Raw genomic sequence first — 24,191 nt, forward strand, 5'->3', positions numbered from 1 at the left:
TTTCCTTCAATTCTCGTGTTTTTGAACCAAAACTTTATTGTTGATACTATAATATTTTAGTTGTGCAAGTTATTCTTGTCTTATTTCAACAGTAGTTAGGATCTTTTGCTAAACAATTAGCAAACTATAGGTTGGAATAAGAAAAATCAGACAGCGTAGCCTATAGGTTTTTAGAAAATCTAATATTTTCACCCTACTTTTTCCTATTTAATGTATGGAGAGAGTTATTGAAACACAGCAAGACACTTTATATATTTATATTTTTTTTCTCCTTTTTGTAATAGCAACCACAATTACAACTTCCTATAAAATCACATTCATCAAACTGCAAAGAACAAAGCCAGATATAGCTGAATTAAACTCTTGACTACTTCAAAAGCTTATCCCCACCCCCACTCTGATTCTGGGTTAAGAATGGTTTCTGACAATAAGGTATAATCACTATTGTTGATGTTTGTGAGATCTGCTTGTTCCTGCAACAACAGAGCAAGCTCAAGTTCCACCTCTACTTCACCCATTGCTGGTCGTTCATCGGCTTCGATCTTTATGCATCTCAAGGTGATATCTATAAACACTTGCCAACACTCTGCTGCTATTTTTCCTTTGATTTTCGGATCAATAAGCTCCTCAAAAACACACTTCTCCAGCAGTTCTTTTGCTAAACAATGATCTTTATCCTGTCCATAAATTATTTTTCCGGTCATAACTTGTAGTAGAACAACACCAAATGAGTAAACATCACATTTATCGGTGACAGTACCGTCCCTTACGTACTCCACAGATAAGTGGCCCAAAGTGCCTAAATGTGAAAGTATAATCAGCTTTCTTCAATTTAATTCACAAAAATTCGTCGCAGTGAGTAAATAAGCTCAATAAAACCGGCAATTACCTTCAAGATCCATTTGTATTGGTTTTGGCCTTTCCTTGAAATGTGCTCCCAGTATACTAAGCCAGAAACCTGAGAGTTTTGGATGCATATTGTCATCCAAAAGAATGTGGCCAGGTGTGATGTTGCGGTGAATGATGGTGCGCTTCAGTCCTGCATGAAGGTAGTGTAGTCCACGCGCTGCTCCTATGCAAATCTCTATCCTTTTTTTCCATGGCAGTGCTTCCCTACCCTCATCTTGGAGGTGCGTATATAGAGATCTATTGGACATGTACTCATACACAATGATCTTCTCCTTTTTGTGGTTGCAAAATCCTACAATAGACTCACAATTAGGGTGGTGAAGCTGACACAATAACTCCACTTCTCTTTTGAATATTTTGCTGCCTTGCCCGTAAAATCGCTTCACTGCGACTTCGTAATAAGAACCATCATTATGTCGGAGACAACCTTTGAATAGCTTACCACATGCTCCATCTACAATCACTCTGTTTTCATCGAAATTGTTGGTTGATTTCCGAATATCAGCAAGAGAAAAATGACGACACAACTCTTCTATTACTGTTGGATATGGTCTCCCAGATGAACTTGACTCACCAAAACATTTCACAAACATTATTACATTTCTTGCCACAGATCAAGTGGGTGCCTAATTAATACCGACACCCATGGTTATATTTCAAAGCTTCTTGCTAAACACTATATTTTTATTAATTTCGATCAATACTTTAACGTATTGATTTACATCAAATTATGGATATGGACAGCTTTTCTTCTTCAATCACTGAAGGTGGTGGGTCAGTGGGACCGTCAAGATGAGGTGCGTGTGTGTTTTCTTTTCCTTTTTTGAAAGGTAAAGTAAAACACAATATAATTGCTTCAAACATATATTTTGATTTGTAAATAACAATATTATATTTGTTTTCTATGAGATTAAAAAATTAAAAAGTTTAGTTTTGAAAATTAAAATTATGCTACTGCTATTTTTTCTTACCTTAATTATTTAAGGTTTAAATACCTATTTCGTTTTTATTTGTGTAACGTTACATGTAATCTTTTTTTTTTAATATTTAAAATAGTTTTTATTTTTGTGTTTAATTTAATTTTTTTGTGTGAAGAGTCCTTTTGATATGATATAAAACTCGTTATTCAGATTAATTTTGGAAATGGTGTAGGTAATCTACTTAGGCTTATTGTATTACTCTAGCTAGATCTTTTGTGTTACGGAAATTAATTTTAAACGTACTCATTTAGATAATAATTTTCAGAAAACTGATACGTATGCAATTTCAGGTGTTTGATTGTGAAATTGGCTACAAGATATGCTTTCTATTTCGAAAGGACATAGGTTTGTGATATCATATTTACTATTATTATTCATGTTAGAAGATGATGAGTCTAGAATGAGTTTTAAGAAATAATTTATTTAGCTTGAGAAACTTTATGACTATATTAAGCTTGATCAAATAGGTTTGGTTCGGTTTGTAAAATTATAAGTATGTTTTATTGATTTAAACGAGTTTTAATTTTATCCCATATATTAGGATTTTTTTTCTTTTTTAATATAATTTTATTTAAAAATAACAAAATTATTCAATATCATGTTTTTATGGTGATAATTTCCAGAATAACGACTTTTATGTGAAAACGAATATGTAATTTTTACGAAAAATACATAAATTACAAATTAATAAATAAATTACTCTACTATTATTGATTTTTTTATAGATTATTATTTTAAGAATAAATATTATTTATGGATTATAACGCTCCTGAACTTTATTATCAATTATTGTTTTATTTAATTATATTACAATTTATTCACATCTTATTCCCTCTTACTCATAAATTAATATTATTAATATTATTTGTATGTGTAAGGCCCTGTTCTTTTCTGCCTTTGATATAAATGGCTGTCCCAAATCTGATGGGTCTAAGAGCTGGCCCAAAGGATAAAACTGATCCTAGTCTGCCTTAATGTGTACACTTTCAGTCTTTCAGAAACCAGCCGTCATCCGCTTGCTCTCACAGGACGCTCTGCTAGGGTTCTTCCCCAAGCCTTCTCGAACTAGCTCCGAACCAGCTCCTACTTCACGTAAGTGCCCCTTTCTAGATCATATGAGTTCTATTGCTTTTCCCTGGTATTTCACAGTTAGGATTTCGTATTAATCCGCCCCTTTGTCCCGTGTACCTTCTGTTTTCAGCTCATTAGTTCGTTCCTAGGGCTGCAATGCTCGCGGTCGTGCTGCCAAGGTTCTGTTAACCCTTTTTCCAGGTATGGGAAGTTAGGGTTCGAGTCTAAGTTGTGTTTTTATGCCTGTTTTTGAGCTTGCGAATTGTTTGTATGGAATAATCATTGTTCTTGGTATGTGAGATGCTTTGTGTGATTGGCTGAGTTGAATGATACTTCTGTTGCAGGTGAGGCTAGGGCGAGAACTGATAATCTCGCCCAGGAGAGTCGGACTCGCCTAAGCGAGTCTGGCGGAGGCTCCCTAAGCCTTTTTCGCCAAAGGTCGCCTAGGTGGCCAGCCCATTATTTTTGAGCGAGCAAACAACACGCCCAGGCGAGAGGGGTCTCGCCTAAGCGAGATCCCGCGTTGTTTCCTGTTCCTGTTTTGAGCCCTCGCCTAGGCGAAGAGGGGACTCGCCTGAGCGAGACCCTTCAGCCTGAGCGAAGGGTTGGGCGAGACAGTATGTGGTTTGGTTGTTTGGTTGCCCTTGTATGATTGGTAATTGTTTGGGTATGCTGGCTAAGTTGATATATATATGTATATATATATATATATATGTATATATATATATATATATATATATATATATATATATATATAATGGTTTGCCATGTATTTGTGACAAGATTCATGAAATGTATGATGGATATCGTGGGAGCTTGGCATGTGAAATTAATGAGTGAGTTGGAATTTATGAGACATGGTAATGTTATGAGATGAGGCCCTATACTCATGGGGTGGTAATGATCAGTGGTATGGATTCAACATGTGGTACGAATGAGGTATTGCATTTTTTGAGGTTGACATGGAACTGTAAGCATGATTGGTATTCTCTCATTGTTGATTTATGATTGTTGGGTCCATGTCAGTGTGTAATTCCTTGGAGCCTCTAGATGAGACTTCTGGGGTTGCGCTTCAGTGGTCGGGACGTAATTCCATGGCCCCTACTAGTAGGTGTCTATGGTGGTGCCCCATCTGTATAACTAGGTAAGGATTCAAGGTAAGGTTGTATCCTGACGCTCTAAGGGGTCAGTTAGTCTCATCTAGAGCGGACTGACTCCTGTGGTGAGAGTAGCAGGAGGCCTGAAATTCATTAAGGGCTAACCTTGTGGTGAGGGAAAACGGATTCATTGTAACACTTGTAACACATAGCTCGGGGTGAGCATCTCGAGGGTGAGCAGAGGTATCCACCACAAGTGCAAGCATCCGCTGAATCCGACCATGTTATACGTATCCGGATGAGTCGAGTCGTAGTGTATCGATTGAAAGTCATAACATGCTTGGTTGTTGTATGGATATTGAATGGTGAAAATATATTTGACTGTATGATAAAAATGTTGTTGGCTCTAGCTTACCCTGTTTGTTGTATGGTTGTCTTGTATATGACTCTTCTTTCTTGCGATGATCATCAATTTGATTGATGGGAGCAGATGGGCGAGGTTCTCGTGGTCAGCAAGGAAATGACGATTCTGTTGCTTAGCCATCTGGGCTGGATTTCATTTTCTTCATGGTTTCTTTAGGGCTACGGCCCATGTATTGTTTTATGCTTTACTACTCTACTCTCTTTTGTTAGACTTGTATCTGGTTTCCCGTTGGCATCGTGGTGTGCCCAAGTTGTAGGGGTTATGTTAAGGACCCCAGGACTACGCTACAATATTATCTTTGCGTGACGTTTCCTTTAATTTCGTTTAATAATTAAATGGGACGTTACAGTACGAACAAAATATACAACAAGAACTACAAAATAACAATTTATATAAAACATAAAACCGATTATAATCTTTTATTCTATATTGTCTTTTAAATCATTGATGTTTATAAGGTTTAGAGATCTATTATTGCACTTGATTGATTATATCTTGGAAAATAAACACATAATATTATGTTTTGTTTTCTACACTAAGAACTTTTAAGAGTTTTTCTCTATAATTAAGGATATTGTGCTCTGTGTGTCTCAATCCAAACTTTTTTTTGTAACACCTCATTTAATTTATAATCATAATTAAAGGAAGCGTCACACAGAATAATATAGAAGCGCAGTACTGGAGTTTAAACCTTACTCCTTACAATTATCCAAGGAAGAAATTTGAATGGGAAAAGGACACACCACGATGTCAAAGCAAGTACAATGATAAAACAACAGTATTCGGAAATAAAGCCTAATGGCAAGAATCACATGGGCCATAGCCCTAAAGAAGAGCCCAACTAACAGAATCCGCCCCAAACAACCTATACAGTGGAACCATCACCTCCCTGTTGATCACGGGTGTTCCTCGCATTTGCTCACATCAACAAGTTGATGTTCATCGCAAAAAGAGACAAAACCACACAGCAGAACATACACAAACAAAAGGGTAAGCTAAAGTAGAAAACAGTTTAACATACAACTACATGTTATTTCACAGTCCACAAAATATATGTCACCCAAACATACGGATGCTTGCACTTGTGGTGGATTTCCCTGCTCTACCGAGCTGCTCACCCCCGAACTAAATGTTACAATGTCTCAACCCCACACACAAGATTAGCTCTTAATGAGTTTCCGGCCTCCTGCTACTCTCATCACAAGAGTCAGTTCGCTCTATGTGAGACTAACTGATTTTTTAGAGTGTCAGGATGCAACCTTACTTTCTATCCTTACTAAATTATATAGATGGGGCACCACCATGAACTCCCACTAAGAGATCATGAAATTATGTCCCGACCAACTGAGGCACCATCCTAAAATCTTACTTAGAAATTCAAAGAATTACGTCGTAACCCATACAAATCATGTTTTACCAACCAAGTAAATATTTATCATGCATACTGATGTCATGTCATACTTTATAACTAACATTCGTTCATATTCCATGTCAAATCCCACGTCACTTTTATCACCAACCATGCCATAGTGACTTCATACCAAACTCATTTTACTCCACATTTCAGCCATCCAATCAGGTTCCATATGCTCACAGAAATTGTAATTAGAATTTGATTCAGTTCTATGGCAATGGGAAATTAGAACTGGAACATCTATCCGACTTTCTCTCTTTTTTTTTTTGGAGATTTATTGTTTTGTATTGACTTACTTTCGTTCCCCAACGCGTTCAAAAGTCGTCGTTCCAGGTTGTTTGTTCAGACCCAACCACCCAAACCCGATAATATATTGTTTTTAAAATGCTGCTATTCTTCTTATTATTCTCATATTTAAAATTATTTAAATCATAAATGAATTTTAGTAGATTAAATACATTTTTATTATAAAATTGGTAAAAAATATTCGAGATTATATACATTAAATACAGATTATAGCATCTTTTTTTATACGCTTTTTATCCTGGATTTTTCATACTTTCTACTATAAATTAAAAGTAATTGTTGACTTTAAGAATAATGTTTAAAGAGTTTTTCCGTCAGAACCTGGAGCCAGCATGGCCGGTGAAATCAAACTTTTCATGTCTTAATTCTTAGAACAAGCAAAGCTACAAAAGTAGATATATCTTAATTATACATGACTACTTCAAAAGCTCACTGTATTGGATTCTAAGTCACTGTATTGGATTCCTGTTCTTGTTCTTGGCCAATGAAATAATTAAGTCCTCCCTCTGATTTTTGGATAATAATGGTTTTGGACAATAAGGTATAATCCCTATCGATGTTTGTGAGATCTGCTTGTTGCTGCAACAATAGAGCACGCTCAAGTTCCACCTCCACTTCACCCATTGCTGGTCGTTCATCAGCTTCATTCTTTATGCATCTCAAGGCTATATCTATAAACACTTGCCAACACTCTGCTGCAATCTCTCCTTTGATTTTCGGATCAATATTCTCCTCAACACACTTCTCCGGTACTTCGTTTTGTTTAAGAAAAAATAGACTTCCGCACACAACTTCTAGCAGAACACCACCAAAGGCGTAAACATCACATTTATCTGTGACAGTGGAGTCCCTTAAATACTCCGGAGGTAAGTGGCCAATAGTACCTAAATGTGAAAGTATCATCAGCTTTGTTCAGTTTAACTCACAAAAATTGGTTGCAGAGAGTAAGTAAGTAAGCTTAATAAAACCGGTAATTATTGTGTAGCAGCATATATAATTATAAGATATATTACGTTAAAATAACATAGTTATAGGACAATTACCTTTAAGATCCGTTTGTATTGGTTTGGGTCTTTTCTTGAAATGTGCTCCCAGTATACTCAATTCGAAACTTGAGAGTTTTGGTTGCATGTTATGATCCAAAAGAATGTGCCTTGGTATGATGTCGCGGTGAATGACGGTGCGCTTGAGTCCTGCATGAAGGTAGTGTAGTCCACGCGCTGCTCCTATGCAAATCTCTAACCTTTTTTTCCATGGAAGTGCTTCTTGGAGATTCCTATATAGAGATCTATTGGACATGTACTCATACACAATGATCTTCTCTTTTTTGTGGTTGCAAAATCCAACAATAGACACGCAATTAGGGTGATGAAGCTGACACACTAACTCTACTTCTCTTTTGAACGCTTCAGTGCTCTGCTCACCGGGAATAAATCGCTTCACTGCGACTGCGTAATCAGAACCATCAATATGTTGGAGACAACCTTTGTATACTTTAGTCCATCCTTCTTCTCCAATTACTCTGTTATCATCAAAATTGTTGGTTGATTTTCGAATATCAGCAAGAGAAAAATGACGGCACAGCTCTTCTATTACTGTTGGATATGGTCTTCCAGATGAACTCGACTCACCAAAACATTTTAGAAACATTGTTACATTTCTTGCCACACAGATTCAACTCAGTGCCTGATTAGCACCAACACCCATGGTTATATTTCAAACCTTCTTGCTAAACACTATATTTTTATTAATTTCTGTAAAATTTTTAATATATTCATTAACATTAAATGATGAATACGAACTGCTGTATCAAACGATGAATATGGACAGCTTTTCTTCTTCGATCATTGAAGGAGTTGGTGGGTCCAACCGTGAAGATAAGGTGTGTGTTCCTTTTCCTGAAAAGATAAGAGTTAAGCGCAACATAATTGCTTGAATTGAGAAAAAAAAAATTGTATTAGATTTTTCTCTGGTTATAAGTGAATTATATTTAATGATTTTGTTTTTTAATTTTTTGATTTTGTTTAATTTTGATCTTTTTATTATTTTTTGGTTCAATTTAGTCATTCAATTATTTAATTTTTTGGTTTGGTTTAATTTGGTCTCATTATCATTTGTTCGTTCAATTTAGTCTTCAATTATTTAAAAAGATCAAATTTAGTTTTATCTCTTAAGTTAGGATTAACACCGTGGACATGACAAGTGTTCAGTATGGAACTTTCAAAATTTTTTTATTTTTTTTTCTAAAGATTTATAAATTATCACGTGTAATTATTTTCAATTTAGTCTCCTATTTTAATTTTTGTCCAATTTTGTAGCATTATCTTTTAAAATGATCAAATCTTGTCCTCCTCACTTTGAGATCAAATTAATAAATAAGCTTAATTATAACTTTTATATATATATATATATATATATATATATATATATATATATATTAAAATAATCTTTTTGAATTTATACATAAAATCACTATACCTAAATATTCAAATTATTTTATTTTTACAAGTATAAAATATTTTAAGTGTAACAAATAACAAGTGTAGAAATATAAAAAATAAAATAAGTTGAGTATTTTAGATACCTTACCACATAATCCTGATATTGCAATTTTGAAGTTTTAAAATATATTAAAAATAGTTTTAAAATACTAAAGTAGTGTATTTTTAATGTGCAATAAAAAATGATAAAAAAAACTTAGTAGAACAAGTGAACTTAAAGAGGGTTGTTGTGAGAGATTAGACACTCCCGATGGAAAATTTTGGGTTAACCTTTATGGTATGTTTGGATGAGGCAATTCAAGAGGGTGATTCTTTTATTTGGAGAATTTGAAATTCTTTGTAATGAAATGCTTTGTTTGGATAGAAAAATTAAAAAGCATTTCAAATGCAAGCATTTTTTTTTGAAGGATTTCAATTAGCTAAATTAGTAGAAATTCAAATACCTTCAAAATAGGTGGAATTTGAAATTCTTCTCACTCAACCTCACATTCTAGACGATCCAGACGGGCCCGACGACCCGAACGTGCCCGACAACCCAGACGAGCCCGACGACCCGGAGGGGCCCGACGATCTAGAGGGGCCCAATGACCCACACGGGCTTGGCGAATCGGACGGGCCCGACGACCTAAACGGGCCCAATGACCCAGACATGTATGACGGCCCAAACGGGCCCGACGATCCAGACGGGCCCGATGACCCGGATGGGCCTGACCTAGACGGGCCAGACAATCCGGACGAACTCGATGACCTGGACGGACCCGACGACCCAAACGAGCCTAACAACCCAAACTAGACCTTCCATATCATTGGACCCGACAACCCGGACGAGCCCGACGACTCGAACGTGCCCGACGACCAGAACGGGCTCGACGACCCGGACAAGAACAATTGTAAGACCCGTAGAATTTAATTAATTAAATAATTAATTAATTAACAAATACGGGAGGGGTAATAATTATGACATTAAATTATGGTTGGTATGACGTGGAAAAGTGCTAGCTCATATGGTTGAGAGCACTTGGACTGTGTGAGAGGACTTGGGTTCGAGTCCTATGCATGACACTTTTTGTGTTATTGTTATTATTTCAATCTATGAAAGCATGTTCTGTTATGATATGATGCTTGAATTGTGATGGTTAGCATGAAACATGATTGGTTGAAATGGTTATGCACTAGAGTGGTGACAAAGGGGTCATGGGTTCAAACCTTGGAAATGCTAAATGGAAATTTATGTTTGTTTTTATTTTGCTAATGGTGATTTTGGAGGGAAATGGGAAAGGTTAATAGAGGCCATGGGAAGCAGTACGGCCACAGGGGTGGGGGGGGGGGGGGCTGCATTCCCATTCATGATGAGAGATGGAGGGTTATTAAAAGGTAAATGAAATTAAATTCGTTTTAATATTTTAAGTAACCTAAAGTACTAGTTTAAAAGGAAAAAGTTGGAGTTTAGGCAAGGTTTTGGAAGGCTGGACTTAGACTTAGAAAAACAGAGGCAAGAGTGAGTGATAGGGGCTGACGTGAGGGGGTTGAAGGCAGAATTGAGGGAAACCAAGGTTGGCCATTGGTGATCAAGGGAGAACTTCATCAATTGTGCAAATTTAAGCTAAGGAACCAGGTTAGGGGAGCTTTCAACCTTAATTTTGATTGTTTGGACTGAATTGTATAAAATACTATGTAATTTAAGCATGTGCTGTGACTGGATCATGATTTCGTTGAATTCTGGAAATTTTCCAGAAATCGCCTGGCGGGCTATACATAGCCGCCAGGCGGCTCATCCATTTGTGGGCATTTCGCTGTGTTTGAGTTGCAGCGCCTGGCGATGAATCCCTGTGCCGCCAGGCGACTCATAGTCTGGGCCATTCTGGGTGTTTTGGGATGAACCGCCTGGCGGGATTGGTTATGATCGCCAGGCGGCGCGGGTGGAATACTCGTTTTAAGCTTTTCTTGAGTGTTTGGCGTGAATTGTTCGGAAGGAAATTAAGGGGTGAGTCTTAAGAGTGGATCTGGTGTGGAAGTGTTTTGGTTTCGAGTGAAATTGATATGGAAAATTAATGGAACAGTGACCAAGCATTTAGGGTTGAACAATTGGGGTTTGATGTTGTGAGAGTGGTCAGTGATTGAAATGCTGGAATAATTTTAATAGGTGTGGGTGTAGGTTGCGAGGAACATGATATATAAGGGAGATGGCGCGAGATATGATGGAGATTAATCGGGAATGAAAAGCAAGGGAGAGTTAGACTGCGAAGGTGTGGGAATTCTGGAAATTTTACCAGAATTCTGATGCACCGCCTGGCGGCACGAGACTAGCCGCCTGGCGCCAGTACAGTGACGTGGACGCTTGTGGTTATTCTGGTCTAGGAGGGTATTTTTAGGATAATTGGTGTTTGGTCTCTTGGTAAATTGGAGTATAGAGATTTCATTACGGTAATAATACTTTCCCTCTTTCTATACAAGCGAACTTGAGAAGTGTATAAATTGGTTGAGATAGTGGTAATAGGAAGCTTGGGGAGTATGTTAGGTCACGGGATATTCTAGTACTGTTAGAGTTTTAATAGCCTGCGTGTCAGTATGGAATTGGGGAAAATAAGAATGACACCAAATTATGGGTGAGTTTCTTGGCCTGTAATTATTTTAAAGAGAGTTGTAGTAGAGCGGGAGAGTGGTACAGTTTCGTCTAAGTGAACAATAACATGTACGGAATTAGGAGTATAACGGATTAAGGATGGGTGTGAGGGCAAGATGTGAAGGGTAATTGACCAAAACCAGTACTGCATAAGTACTGATACGGCGCCTGGCGACAGAATTAGGTCCGCCAGGCGGTAGAGAGGCAACAGTGGGGTTTTGGTGCAGGAGGCGCCTGGCGGCAAGGGGGTTCCGCCAGGCGATGGCGAAGAAATTCGTGGTCTCTGGAACAGCGTCCGCCTGGCGGTGGAAACGGTTCCGCCAGGCGGTAGTTGCAGAATTTGTGATTTATGGGGCGCTTGGCGCCTGGCGGTACGTGTCCCCCGCCAGGCGGTCTGGAAGCTGTGGCGTCTAGCGGTACGTGTCCCCCGCTAGGCGATGTAGCTGCTGTAAGTCCTAGTTGTTGGACTTCGTAGGGTGTTCTACAAGGCTTCTGGTAGTGCTTTAGAGGTGAGGTTGCTGGAGTTCCTTGAGTTGTGGCTCGGAACGTATCCCTTGAGTTGTGGCTCGGGATTGGGGTTAAGCACGTGGTATTCCTTGAGTTGTGGCTCGGAATAGCATATCTTGAGTTGTGGCTTGGGATGGCGGATGAACACGAGAAACCCTTGAGTTGTGGCTCGGGTTGGCGAGTGTTGCCGGTATGAGTGTGCTGGTTGTGGCCAGTACGGATGGGTCCAGATAGATTGCCCTCCTCAGTTGTTGGCTGACGAGTTTGGTAGTCTTGGGACGATACGGACTTTTGTTCGTATATGGGAACTCTACCTGGCGTTGCGGTGTATGATCCGTAGCATGTTTTCCCGCACGTGCTCTATCGGTTGTGGCCGATAGGTATGGCAGCAAGTCACCTTGAAGTAATCAGTAGACGATGTAAAACACGAACAAACGTATTGGGAATCGGACTGTGGGAATAAAAATATAGGGCAATATGGAAAGTTAAGTTAAGTGTTGTGATATGTATGCATGTTGATATATATATATATATATATATGTTTATAGCTTTGTATATATGTGATTTTATCTGCTAAGCTCACCCTATCTGCGTGTGTGTGGCGATGATCGTGTACGCGGTACACGGGAGCAGATGTTGGTGATGCAGGTGGCTCTGGTGCAGCTTAGTCGCGGAGAGGGGATTGACTTGGGAAACTTTTATATGTAATTATTTGTTTTTGAAAACAATTGTAAACCCTGATGGGTGACTTGATGTCTTTATGGTTTTAGTTTTGTAATGGACGCTCTAAAATTATCCGCTCAATTAATAAAGCTTTAAATTTTCCCGCGTTTTGGGAAAGTGAGGTATTATTAAACACAAGATTTTATTTAATTCATTTATTTAATTATATATCAGTAATATCCTGGCGGGATGTTACAACAATGACCTGAACGGGCCCGATGACCCGAACGGTCCCGATGATCCAAATTGGCCCGACGACTCGTACAGGCCAGATTATCCGGACGGTCCCGACGACCCGAACGAACCTAAAGGTCTGAATGGGCTCGTACGAGTTGTCGGGCTCGTCTAGGTCGTCAAGCCTATCCGGATCGTCAGACGTGTCCAAGTCATTGGGCCCATCCGAGTTGTCGGTTTCGTCTGGGTCCTCGGGCTCATCCTAGTCGTCGGACCCGTCCAGGTCTTCGGGCCCGTCAAGGTGTACGGGCTCGTCCGGGTCATCGAACTCGTTTGGATATTCGACCTCGTCTGGATTGTCGGGCTCGTCCAGGTCGTCGGGCCCGTCTTGATCATCGGGCTCGTTCAGGTCATCAGACCAGTCTGGAGCATTGGACCAATGACCTAGACGGATTGGACCGGACCATATTGACGGCACAATCGTGCAGTAAGGGCCGTTAGGCCTCTAGATCATCGGGCCACCCAGCCTGTCTAGGCTTCCTAGTCGGTCCAGCTCGGGTGGGTCGTCGGGTCTAACCAATCTGGTTGCGTAGTTGGGTCTGGCCGACCCATTTAGGTTTTCGAGCATGTTTCCAAATTTATCACGAACTCAAAACATAATTAAGCGGAAAATTAATATTGTTAAAATTAAATTTTATCTCACAATAAATTCAATTTTTCTTTTCCAAATAAGAAATTGAAATGTCAGGTATTTTAATTTCCTTATCCAAACAACTTATTTAAAAAATGAATGAAATTTAATTACAAGCAATTCAAATACAAAACATTTCAATTTTTAAGCATTGTTGAAATGCTCCATCCAAACCACAAGGTTATGGTGTGTTTGAATGAGACAATTCAAGAGGGTGATTCATTTATTTGGAGAATTTGAAATTCTTTGTAATGAAATATTTTGTTTGGATAGAGAAATTAAAAAGCATTTAAAATGCATGCATTTTTTTGGAAGTATTTCAATTAGCTAAATTAGAAGGAATTCAAATACCCTAAAAAAAGTGAAATTTGAAATTCTTCTCACTCAACCCCAAATGGAACTAGCAAACCCGACAACCATGACAGGTTGGGTTGGCTAGACACTCTAGACGTATCAGACCGACCTAACAACACAAATGGGTCGAGCAGGCTCGATGACCCAAAAGGGTCGGACGGGCCCGACGACCCAAACGGACCAAGGTGACTTGATGACACAAATGGGTCGAGCAGGCTTGACAACTCGAACAGGTCAGCGGGTCCGATGGCCCAAGCAGGACAGGCGAGTACGGTGACCCACATGGGTTTGGCGAGCCAGACGACCTAAAGGTGTTGGGCAGGCTTGACGACTCAGACGTGTTGGACAGGTCCAATGACCCGACCAACTCGTTGACCTGATAACCTAGATGGACTCGACCGGTCCGACGACCTGAGCGATACCAATCGGCCCGACGACCTTGCCAAGTCGGGTTGGTCCAATGACACCGACTTACCGGATGTGTCCAATGAGACAAGCAGACCCAACAACCCATATGGGTTGGCGGGTCCGACAACCTAGATGGTTCAGGCAGGCCCAATGATCTAGTGGGTCCAAGTCGGGCCAATGACCTAGACGAGCTGGGTTGACGAAGTTGACAGGCATGATCGGTCCGTATGGACTGTCAGGCTGATCAGGCTTGTCTGGATCATTGAGTCAACCCAACCTAACCCGTTTAGGTTTCCCGGCCTGGCAGAGTTGTTAGGTCGGCCCAACCCATCTAGGTCGTCGAGTCCGTTTCCAAATTTATCATGAACTTAAAACTTAATTAAACCTAAAATAAATAGTTTTAAAATGAATTTTTATTTCACAATAAATTCAATTATTTTATCCAAACAAGAAATTGAAATGAAAGATATATATATTTTTTATCTAAACAAGTTATTTAGAAAATGAAGGAAATTTAATTACAATTAATTCAAATACAAACTTTTTAATTTCTCAGTATTATTGAAATACTTCATTCAAACACAAAGTTAGTTTTACTCTCGAATCTTTTAAAAAAAACACGAAAAATTATTCGGTCAAATTCATTTATATTAACACGAAAAAAAGAAATTCAAAAAATAAAATAAAATTAAAAGATCAGATAGTGACATGACTGATTAAACCAAATTTTATTATGATAGGAAGGAAGGGAGAAACGATGTTATAATTTGATTTTTTTTTTCTTCTTACCGTATCGTTTGAGTTTAACTTCGTGAGATACAGGAGAAAAGAAAAACATGGATGGAAAATTTTTTAAGGTAGAGATATTATATAACTTAATCTTCATTTAAGCTTGATTCCTGTAATTAATGTGCTGAAATCTTTTGGACCTAATTTGAAATACCTTTCATATATGTACTATTTCAACACAAATATCAAAATTAGTTTTATAAAATAAAATAAGATTAATATATATTTTTTCATGAATATTTTACAAATAATATTTTATGAAAAATTAAAATAATTTTCTGCAGTTAATATATTTTAATATATTATAATTACTTATAAAAATATTTAAACTAATTTTAAATCTTTTTCGCAAGGAGGTTCATTCGATAATATTTTTCACACAAAATCTAATATTTTCACCCTACTTTTTCCTATTTAATGTATAGATAGAAAGAGTTATTGAAACACGGCACTTTATATATTTATATTTTTTTTTTTTCCTTTTTGTAATAGCAACCACAATTACAACTTCGTATACAATCACATTCATCAAACTGCAAAGAACAAAGCTAGATATAGCTTAACTAAACTCTTGACTACTTCAAAAGCTTATCCCCACCCCCACTCTGATTCTGGGTTAAGAATGGTTTCTGACAATAAGGTATAATCACCATTGATGTTTCTGAGATCTGCTTGTTCCTGCAACAACAGAGCAAGCTCAAGTTCCACCTCTACTTCACCCATTGCTGGTCGTTCATCAGCTTCATTCTTTATGCATCTAAAGGTGATATCTATAAACACTTGCCAACAATCTGCTGCTATCTTTCCTTTGATTTTCGGATCAATAAGCTCCTCAACACACTTCTCCAGAAGTTCTTTTGCCAAACAATGATCTTTATCCGGTCCATAAATTCCTTTTCCGCTCACAACTTGTAGTAGAACAACACCAAATGAGTAAACATCACATTTATCGGTTACAGTACCGTCCCTTGCGTACTCCAGAGGTAAGTAGCCGTAAGTACCTAAATGTGAAAGTATCATCAGCTTTGTTCAATTTAGTTCACAAAAATTCGTCGCAGTGAGTAAGTAAGCTCAATAAAACCGTCAATTACCTGCAAGATCCGTTTGTATTGGTTTTGGCCTTTCCTTGAAATGTGCTCCCAGTATGCAAAGCCTGAAACCTGAGAGTTTTGGGTGCATCTTCTCATCCAAAACAATGTGGTCGGGTGTGATGTCGCGGTGAATGATGGTGCGCTTCAGTCCTGCATGAAGGTAGTGTAGTCCTCGCGCTGCTCCTATGCAAATCTCTATCCTTTTTTTCCATGACAGTGCTTCTCTAACCTCACTTCCAAGGTGTTGATCTAGAGATCCATTGGACATGTACTCATACACAATAATATTCTCTGTTTCGCAGTTGCAAAACCCTACAATAGACACACAATTAGGGTGATGAAGTTGACACAGTAACTCTACATCTCTTTTGAACTCCTCACTGTATTGCGCCTTAAATCGCTTCACTGCGACTGCGTAATCAGATCCATCATTATGTTGGAGACAACCTCTGTATACTGTACCAACTGCTCCTTCTCCAATTACTCTGTTTTCATCGAAATTGTTGGTTGATTTCCGAATATCAGCAAGAGAAAAATGACGACACAACTCTTCTATTACTGTTGGATATTCTCTCCCAGATGAGCTTGACCCACCAAAACATTTCAGAAACATTATTTCATTTCTTGCCACAGATCAAGTGGGTGCCTAATTAATACCGACACCCATGGTTATATTTTAAAGCTTGTTGCTAAACACTATGTATTTATTAATTTCGATCAATTTTTTGTTTATTCATTAAGATCACGTGGTGAATATGGTCAGCTTTTCTTCTTTAATCATCGAAGGTGGGTCGTTTTCATCAATTTTTAATTCATTGATTAACATATGGACGGTTTGTCTTCTTCTGTTATTTGAAGGTGGGGTGGGCGGGTCTTTAGTTTATAAACATTTGCATGAAATTAAAATCAGTTAATTAGTTTCGTCCTTAAGCTTAAAAAATAATATATATAATCATTTTGGCCCAATCGTTTATATGTTAAATGTTTCGCACTGATATTTGAATTAGAATGTGTGAAATGGTGTAAATAACAAAAATAAATATGTCCAAATTTCGATCAAGTCTCGTTTAGTAAAATTTGGTCACATATGACCAAATTTCAGTTGAAGACGATGTAGTTAAATATAATCAAATTTGGGTTCGAGTTGACTCGGCAAAATTTCAATCAAGATTGATTTCACTGGATTCGATCGAATTTTGAGCGAGATCTACTTAGCCTAATACAATCAAATTTCGGCCAGAGTTGACTCGACTGAATATGACCGAATTTTGGGCTACGGCCTATTCAATCAAATTTCGACCAGTGTTGACTCGACTAAAATCATTGGTCAGGACTAACTCGACTGAATACAACCAAATTTTAGTCGTGGCCAAAACGACCGTATTTCATCTGGGGCGACTCGGCCGAATACTGCCTAATTTGGGCCAACGCCGACTAAGATGAATACGACTGCATTTTGACCGGAACTAACTAGGCTAAATATGACCAAAATTTGATCGCGACCGAATACAACCAAATTTCGTCTGTGGCCGACTCAGTCCAATGTAGTCAAATTTGGGTCGAGGTCGACTCGGCCGAATACAACTAAATTTGGTCCAAGGCCGACTGGGCCAAATTTTGATCGGGCCAACTCGACTTAATTAAGCAAAAAATGTTCAAATTTTGTACAGGACCGACTCCGTTGAATACGACCAAATTTAGGTCATGCCAACTCGGGCAAATATGAAGAAATTTGGACTAATCCAACTAAAAATTTAGATTGAAAATTTGTATTGAATTTTTTGGATTATCCATATTTGAAAATTTAGATTTAGAGAATGAATATCCAATCCATAAAACATATAAAAGGTAGATCAAATTGAAATCCATATCTAATAAAATAGATTTTAGGTTAAAATACCTTTTTGGTCCCAATTTTCGTCAAGTTTTTTCAAATAAGTCCTAATTTTAGTTTTGTGTTCAAATAGGTCCCAATTTTCGTCAATTTTATTCAATTAGGTCCTTTTTTGCTAACATCGTTTAAAACATTAACGGTCATGAACAGTGACTGCCACGTGTCATAAAAAGAATTCAAAAAGAATTCAAAAAAACCACGAAGTGACACGTGACACACTCTTGGATTGACACGTGTACATTTTAAAACGGTGTTAATGATTTAAACGGTATTAGCAAAAAAGGACTCAATTGAACAAAATTGACGAAAATTGGGACCTATTTGAACACAAAACTAAAATTAGGACTTATTTGAAAAAATTTGACGAAAATTGAAACCAAAAATGTATTTTATCCTAGATTTTGAATGGATTGAATTTTTAATAAAATGGGTGTAGCAAAAGTAAATCAGATAACAAAATTGGATTTTTTCTCATCGCTACATATTAGCAGCATGGCCCAATAATATCTTAATGATGCTTACCACTATTTATGTATCACTAATCGTTCCTTGTGTTTTAATCCTCTCTTTCGGCCTAGCAAGTGCATGTGTTGATGCCGCTCTCTTGCCGAATAGTCACTTCTTACGGCTGCTTCCTCGGCTGAATACTTGCGTGGGATATCCTCAAGTGCTACTCAGTTTGAAAATTTGTTGCAAAAATTTGCCTGTGAAGGCTTGGTCTCGATCAGATACAACAGATTTGGGAAATCCTCACCATTCTTCTTGCAAACCCTGCTTGCCTTCTTATTGGGGAACTGTGATATTCGTGTACAATTGTGGTCGTAAGATGTAGCTGGTTTTTGTGATGCAGAGCATGCTCAACTTCCACCACTACTTCTTCCATTGCTGGTTCATTCTTCCTGCATCTTAATCTAATATATATATCTATAAAGACTTGCCAACACTACGCTCCAACTTTCGCGGCCTTCAAATCTGTACTAGCCGAAGATGATTACAGTGACAACTTCATATACAATCACATTCATCAAAATACTAAGAACAAGGAAAGCTACAAAACCAAGAGATATATCTTCGCCAAACTTGACTACTTCACTAAATTACCTATTGAACATGTCTTCCGAGTCACTGTATTCGGTTTCCTGTTCTTTAAATTGGCCAATGACATAGTCAAATCCCCCACCTGATGTTGGTATAATCACGGTTTTGGACAATAAGGTATAATCACTATCGATATTTGTGGCATCTGCTTGTTGCTGCAACAATAGAGCAAGCTCAAGTTCCACCTCCACTTCACCCATTGCTGGTCGTTCATCAGCTTCATTTTTTATGCATCTTAAGGCTATATCTATAAACACTTGCCAACACTCTGCTGCTATCTCTCCTTTGATTTTCGGATCAATATTCTCCTCAACACACTTCTCCAGTAGTTCTTTTTCTATTCCAAAATAAACCCGTTCAAAAATTCTTCTTACCCCCACAACTTCCAGTAGAGTCATACCAAATGCGTAAACATCCCATTTATCTGTGATAGTATCGGACGTAAAGGACTCAATAGGTAAGTAGCCGTAAGTACCTGAAAAGTGAAAGTATCATTAGCTTTGTTCAGTTTAATTGACAAAAATTCATTGCAGTGCCAGTAACTAAGTAAGCTCAATAAAACCGACAATTATTCTCTGTAGCAGCATATAATCATAAGATATATTACGTTGCAATAACATAGTAATGGAACAATTACCTGCAAAATCCGTTTTTATTGGTTTTGGCTTTTCCTTGAAATGTGCTCCCAATATGCTGAAGCTGAAACCTGAGAGTTTTGGGTGCATGTTGTCGTCCAAAAGAATTTTACTAGGTTTGATGTCATGGTGAATGATGGTGCGCTTGAGTCCTGCATGAAGGTGGTGTAGTCCACGCGCTGCTCCTACGCAAATCTCTAACCTTTTTTTCCATGGCAGTGCTTCTCTAACATCACTTCCCAGGTGTTGATCCAGAGATCCATTGGACATGTACTCGTACACAACAATACTCTCTGTTTTGTGCTTGCAAAATCCTACAATAGACACACAATTAGGGTGATGAAGCTGACACAGTAATTCTACTTCTCTTTTAAACCCTTCACTGCCTTGCACGTGAAATCGCTTCACTGCGACTGCGTAATAAGAACCATCGTTATGTCGGAGACAACCTTTGAATACCTTACCACATGCTCCATCTCTAATTACTCTGTTATCATCAAAATTGTTGGTTGATTTCTGAATATCAGCAAGAGAAAAATGACGGCACAACTCTTCTATTACTGTTGGATATTGTCTCCCCGATGAACTTGACTCACCAAAACATTTTAGAAACATTTTTTGATTTCTTGGCACAGAGATTGAACTGAGTGCCTAATTAGTACCCACACCCATGGTTACGTTTTAAAATTCTTGCTAAACACAACATCTTTATTAATTTGGAACAATTTTTTAATGTACTGATTAACATCAAATGAAAAATATGGACAACTTTTGTTGTTTCATCATTGAAGGTGGTGGGTGGGTCAGTGGGACTGTCAAGATACGATAAGGTGTTTGTGTTTTTCTTTCCTTTTTCAAAAGTTAAAGTGAAGCACAGCATAATTGCTTCAAACATATACTCCCCTCTGCAACACAGAAAAAAAAAATCTTATATTAATTTTTTCTCTAGTTATTCTTCAGTGTTTTTATTTTTTATAGCATTCTTTTAGTTGTTTTTTGATTAATGATTAATTTTTTCAGAATTTTTTTTAATTATTTTAAAGTCCATTTTGGAAATATTTGAAAGGTAGGAATGTATTAGGAACTGTGATATTCTTTGAGAAATGGTGTAGTGTGATATTTCCTTTGAGAATTTAATAAAATATAAGTATGTTTTATTGATTTACATGAGTTTTAATTTTATCCCATATATTTTTTCTTTTTTCTTTTTTGATATATTTTTATTTAAAAATAACATAATTATTGAATATCATATTGTGATGGTGATAATTTCTAGAATAATGACTTTTATGTAGAAAATAATATGTATATTTTACGCAAAATACATAAATGATAAATTATGTTAGAAATATTTAATATAATTTAATAAATAAATAAATAATTGTACTGTTACTCAATTCTTTATAGTATATAGTTTTATAGCTGAATTTATTTATCCATTATAACGGTTTGAGCTTTATTACTAATTACTCTTTTATTCAATGAGATTTATTATGATTTATTTATATTCTACTCCATTTTATGAGGAAAAGAGACAACAAATAAGTATCTTTAACAATATTTTGAAGTACCAAAATGTTTATTATATATTACCAAATAACTCTTAAATAATAATAAATTTTAGCGACTAAATATTGTTAATTAATATGTTAATAAATTTAGATATTAATTTATAAAATAAAAAATTATTTGTTATTAAAATAATAATTATTATAAATAAATAAAGCATAATTAATCGTTAAATTGATCATTAATTAATTATAAACTAATTTTTTTAGTAGTCAAAACATTAGTAGTTAATGTTTAGTGACTAATTTATAAACTGATTTATTTGATAGTCAAAATCTTGATATCTAACGTTTAGAGACTAATTGTAATTTTTCGATTCATAATAGTGATTATTTTGGTAACTAATAATATTTTATTTTGTAAATTATTCATTATAGTGACTAATAAGTTTTTGTCATAAAAATTAATTATTAATGAGAGATTTTTTTGTAATGATAAATATATAAAAAAATAATTTAGAGTGTCAAATATATAAAATATATTAAAATTTAAGAAATAATATTTTACTTATATATTATTTTTTATATAAAAAAATTTTGGGTACCTTAAGAAATTATTCTATCATCTTTTTGGAGACTAACAATCAATCAAACTTGAAAGTACTTTAAGAGATTTTTTATTTTCATTCAACGAGAAAGTATAACATTAAGAACAATCTTCCACCGTAAAAAACATAAAGAAGAAACCAATAATTGCAAATAGAGAATCCCTGCATAGAATATCTTAGAAAAATGAGCAGTCTACTGATCAATTTTCATCACAATATTAACCATAAAATAATATAGACAATGTAATCGAAAAAAAGTACTAAGACCAATTAACATTTTGGATTTCCTTTTGGTTTTTATTATTCTAAAAAGCTCCAATTTTAATCAACCCTTTTTAACACCTTTTTTTATTATTCAACCCTTTATATATCTTCTGTTTATATAAGAATCCAAATTTCTTACTGGATTTTTTGTGCTGTTTTATATTAAGCGTTAAAAATATACTTGACATTTTAAATATTTTTCTAATATATTTTAAAATATTAAAATTAGTGATAATCAATATATTATGAAAATATAATAAAAAAACAACACCAAAAATGTATTATGGAGATAAAATAGAAAAATAACACCAAAAAAAATTCAAAGAATCCAAATTTATTAAATTTATTAACCAATCCGCATTCAAGCTAACACCATAATATACGATCGCATTCATCAAAATTCTTAACAAGGAAAGCTACAAAAGTAGATATATCTTAATTATACTTGACTACTACAAAAGCTCACTAAAAGACACAAGTAACATGGCTTCTAAGTCACTGTATTGGATTCCTGTTCTTGTTTTTGGCCAATGAAATAATTAATTTGTCTCTCTGATTTTGGGATAATAATGGTTTTGGACAATAAGGTATAATCCATATCAATGTTTGTGAGATCTGCTTGTTGCTGCAACAATAGAGCACGCTCAAGTTCCACCTCCACTTCGCCCATTGTTGGTCGTTCATCAGCTTCACTCTTTATGCATCTTAAGAAGATGTCTATAAACACTTGCCAACACTCTGCTGCTATCTTTCCTTTGATTTTCGGATCAATAAGCTCCTCAACAACACACTTCTCCAGCAGTTCTTTTGCTAAACAATGATCTTTATCCTTTCCATAAATTATTTTTCCGGTCATAACTTGTAATAGAACAACACCAAATGAGTAAACATCACATTTATCGGTTACAGTACCGTCCCTTACGTACTCCACAGATAAGTGGCCAAAAGTACCTAAATGTGAAAGTATCATCATCTTTGTTCAATTTAATTCACAAAAATTACCTGCAACCTCCGTTTTTATTGGTTTTGGCCTTTCCTTGAAATGTGCTCCCAGTATGCTAAGGCTGAAACCTGAGAGTTTTGGGTGCATCTTCTCATCCAAAACAATGTGGCTAGATTTGATGTTGCGGTGAATGATGGTGCGCTTCAGTCCTGCATGAAGGTAGTGTAGTCCACGCGCTGTTCCTATGTAGAGATCCATTGGACATGTACTCATACACAATCATATTCTCTGTTTCGCAGTTGCAAAACCCTACAATAGACACACAATTAGGGTGATGAAGTTGACACAGTAACTCTACTTCTCTTTTGAACTCCTCACTGTATTGCGCCTTAAATCGCTTCACTGCGACTGCGTAATCAGATCCATCATTATGTTGGAGACAACCTCTGTATACTCTACCAACTGCTCCTTCTCCAATTACTCTGTTTTCATCGAAATTGTTGGTTGATTTCCGAATATCAGCAAGAGAAAAATGACGACACAACTCTTCTATTACTGTTGGATATGGTCTCCCAGATGAACTTGAGTAACCAAAACATTTCAGAAACATTACTACATTTCTTGCCACAGATCAAGTGGTTGCCTAATTAATACCGACACCCATGGTTATATTTTAATGCTTCTTGCTAAACACTATACTTTTAATAACTTTGATCAATTTTTAATTTATTGATTAACATCAAATGATGAATATGGACAGCTTTTGTTGTTTCATCATTGAAGGTGGTGGGTAGGGGGACCGTCAAAGATATTGTATGTTTTCCTTTCCTTTTTCAAAAGTTAAAGTGAACCACAACATAATTACTTCAAACATATGTTCCTCTTTCCTCTACAACACGAACAAAAGCTTATATTATTTTTTCTCTAGTTTTGAGTTATTCTTCAGTTTTTTTTTTTTTATCGCATTCTTTTAGTTGTTATTTGATTAATGATTAATTTTTTCAGACAATTATTTTAATTATTTTTTTTCAGACAATTTTTTAATTATTTTAAAGTTCATTTTGAAATATAAAAATTATAGACATATCAGTACAACTAACTAGTTACCAATTATGAGGTATAATAAATTTATGAATTTGATAACATTTACTCTAAAAGTGTTTCTGAAGTTGGTCAAAA

General features: G+C 36.3%; 6 protein-coding genes and 1 long non-coding RNA gene across 9 annotated transcripts; 1 reads left to right on the forward strand and 6 right to left on the reverse strand.

The window, feature by feature from the left end:
* Positions 1–217: 217 nt before the first annotated feature.
* LOC114185866 (receptor-like protein kinase FERONIA) lies at positions 218–1,577 on the reverse strand. Its single transcript, XM_028073809.1, has 2 exons — positions 890–1,577; positions 218–799 (listed from the first exon to the last, which is right to left on the reverse strand). Exons 1-2 carry the CDS (start codon positions 1,500–1,502, stop codon positions 381–383), a joined length of 1,032 nt encoding a protein of 343 aa, XP_027929610.1. The 5' UTR covers positions 1,503–1,577; the 3' UTR covers positions 218–380.
* On the forward strand, positions 1,422–7,935 carry LOC114185867. Of its 3 annotated transcripts, none has more exons than XR_003604908.1 (5): positions 1,422–1,706; positions 2,180–2,234; positions 2,880–2,981; positions 3,091–3,161; positions 7,614–7,935. It is a non-coding gene; the product is annotated as an uncharacterized LOC114185867 (long non-coding RNA). The 3 variants fall into 3 exon arrangements; XR_003604907.1 differs by lacking the exon at positions 7,614–7,935 and adding an exon at positions 4,548–4,807; XR_003604909.1 differs by lacking the exon at positions 7,614–7,935 and adding an exon at positions 3,305–4,105.
* Positions 6,537–7,906, reverse strand: LOC114185865 (receptor-like protein kinase FERONIA). Its single transcript, XM_028073808.1, has 2 exons — positions 7,245–7,906; positions 6,537–7,085 (listed from the first exon to the last, which is right to left on the reverse strand). The coding sequence occupies exons 1-2, from the start codon at positions 7,849–7,851 to the stop codon at positions 6,646–6,648; spliced, it is 1,047 nt and encodes a 348-aa protein (XP_027929609.1). The 5' UTR covers positions 7,852–7,906; the 3' UTR covers positions 6,537–6,645.
* Positions 7,936–15,472: 7,537 nt separating the features above from the next.
* On the reverse strand, positions 15,473–16,733 carry LOC114185220 (receptor-like protein kinase FERONIA). Its single transcript, XM_028072831.1, has 2 exons — positions 16,063–16,733; positions 15,473–15,972 (listed from the first exon to the last, which is right to left on the reverse strand). Exons 1-2 carry the CDS (start codon positions 16,673–16,675, stop codon positions 15,560–15,562), a joined length of 1,026 nt encoding a protein of 341 aa, XP_027928632.1. The 5' UTR covers positions 16,676–16,733; the 3' UTR covers positions 15,473–15,559.
* A 1,576-nt stretch (positions 16,734–18,309) lies between these two features.
* On the reverse strand, positions 18,310–20,418 carry LOC114185219 (receptor-like protein kinase FERONIA). The gene is made up of 2 exons (XM_028072830.1): positions 19,692–20,418; positions 18,310–19,529 (listed from the first exon to the last, which is right to left on the reverse strand). The coding sequence occupies exons 1-2, from the start codon at positions 20,302–20,304 to the stop codon at positions 19,054–19,056; spliced, it is 1,089 nt and encodes a 362-aa protein (XP_027928631.1). The 5' UTR covers positions 20,305–20,418; the 3' UTR covers positions 18,310–19,053.
* A 2,141-nt stretch (positions 20,419–22,559) lies between these two features.
* Positions 22,560–23,042, reverse strand: LOC114186053 (receptor-like protein kinase ANXUR1). The gene has a single exon (XM_028074053.1). It carries the CDS (start codon positions 23,040–23,042, stop codon positions 22,560–22,562), a length of 483 nt encoding a protein of 160 aa, XP_027929854.1.
* Positions 23,043–23,082: 40 nt separating this feature from the next.
* Positions 23,083–23,700, reverse strand: LOC114185221 (receptor-like protein kinase FERONIA). Its single transcript, XM_028072833.1, has one exon. The coding sequence runs from the start codon at positions 23,620–23,622 to the stop codon at positions 23,182–23,184; it is 441 nt and encodes a 146-aa protein (XP_027928634.1). The 5' UTR covers positions 23,623–23,700; the 3' UTR covers positions 23,083–23,181.
* Between the last annotated feature and the right edge of the window lie 491 nt (positions 23,701–24,191).

This window comes from Vigna unguiculata, chromosome 5, assembly GCF_004118075.2.
Source record: "Vigna unguiculata cultivar IT97K-499-35 chromosome 5, ASM411807v1, whole genome shotgun sequence".
NCBI classification, from domain to species: Eukaryota; Viridiplantae; Streptophyta; class Magnoliopsida; order Fabales; family Fabaceae; genus Vigna; species Vigna unguiculata.

Excerpts from the sequence above, each read along its gene's own strand:
- LOC114185866 (XM_028073809.1), bottom strand. The coding sequence starts at position 1,502 with ATGTTTGTGAAATGTTTTGGTGAGTCAAGTTCATCTGGGAGACCATAT. Across the intron at positions 800-889 it reads AATACAAATGGATCTTGAAG|GCACTTTGGGCCACTTATCT; the intron begins GTAATTGCCGGT and ends TTTCACATTTAG.
- LOC114185865 (XM_028073808.1), bottom strand. The coding sequence starts at position 7,851 with ATGTTTCTAAAATGTTTTGGTGAGTCGAGTTCATCTGGAAGACCATAT. Across the intron at positions 7,086-7,244 it reads AATACAAACGGATCTTAAAG|GTACTATTGGCCACTTACCT; the intron begins GTAATTGTCCTA and ends TTTCACATTTAG.
- LOC114185220 (XM_028072831.1), bottom strand. The coding sequence starts at position 16,675 with ATGTTTCTGAAATGTTTTGGTGGGTCAAGCTCATCTGGGAGAGAATAT. Across the intron at positions 15,973-16,062 it reads AATACAAACGGATCTTGCAG|GTACTTACGGCTACTTACCT; the intron begins GTAATTGACGGT and ends TTTCACATTTAG.
- LOC114185219 (XM_028072830.1), bottom strand. The coding sequence starts at position 20,304 with ATGTTTCTAAAATGTTTTGGTGAGTCAAGTTCATCGGGGAGACAATAT. Across the intron at positions 19,530-19,691 it reads AATAAAAACGGATTTTGCAG|GTACTTACGGCTACTTACCT; the intron begins GTAATTGTTCCA and ends TTCACTTTTCAG.
- LOC114186053 (XM_028074053.1), bottom strand. The coding sequence starts at position 23,042 with ATGATGATACTTTCACATTTAGGTACTTTTGGCCACTTATCTGTGGAG.
- LOC114185221 (XM_028072833.1), bottom strand. The coding sequence starts at position 23,622 with ATGTTTCTGAAATGTTTTGGTTACTCAAGTTCATCTGGGAGACCATAT.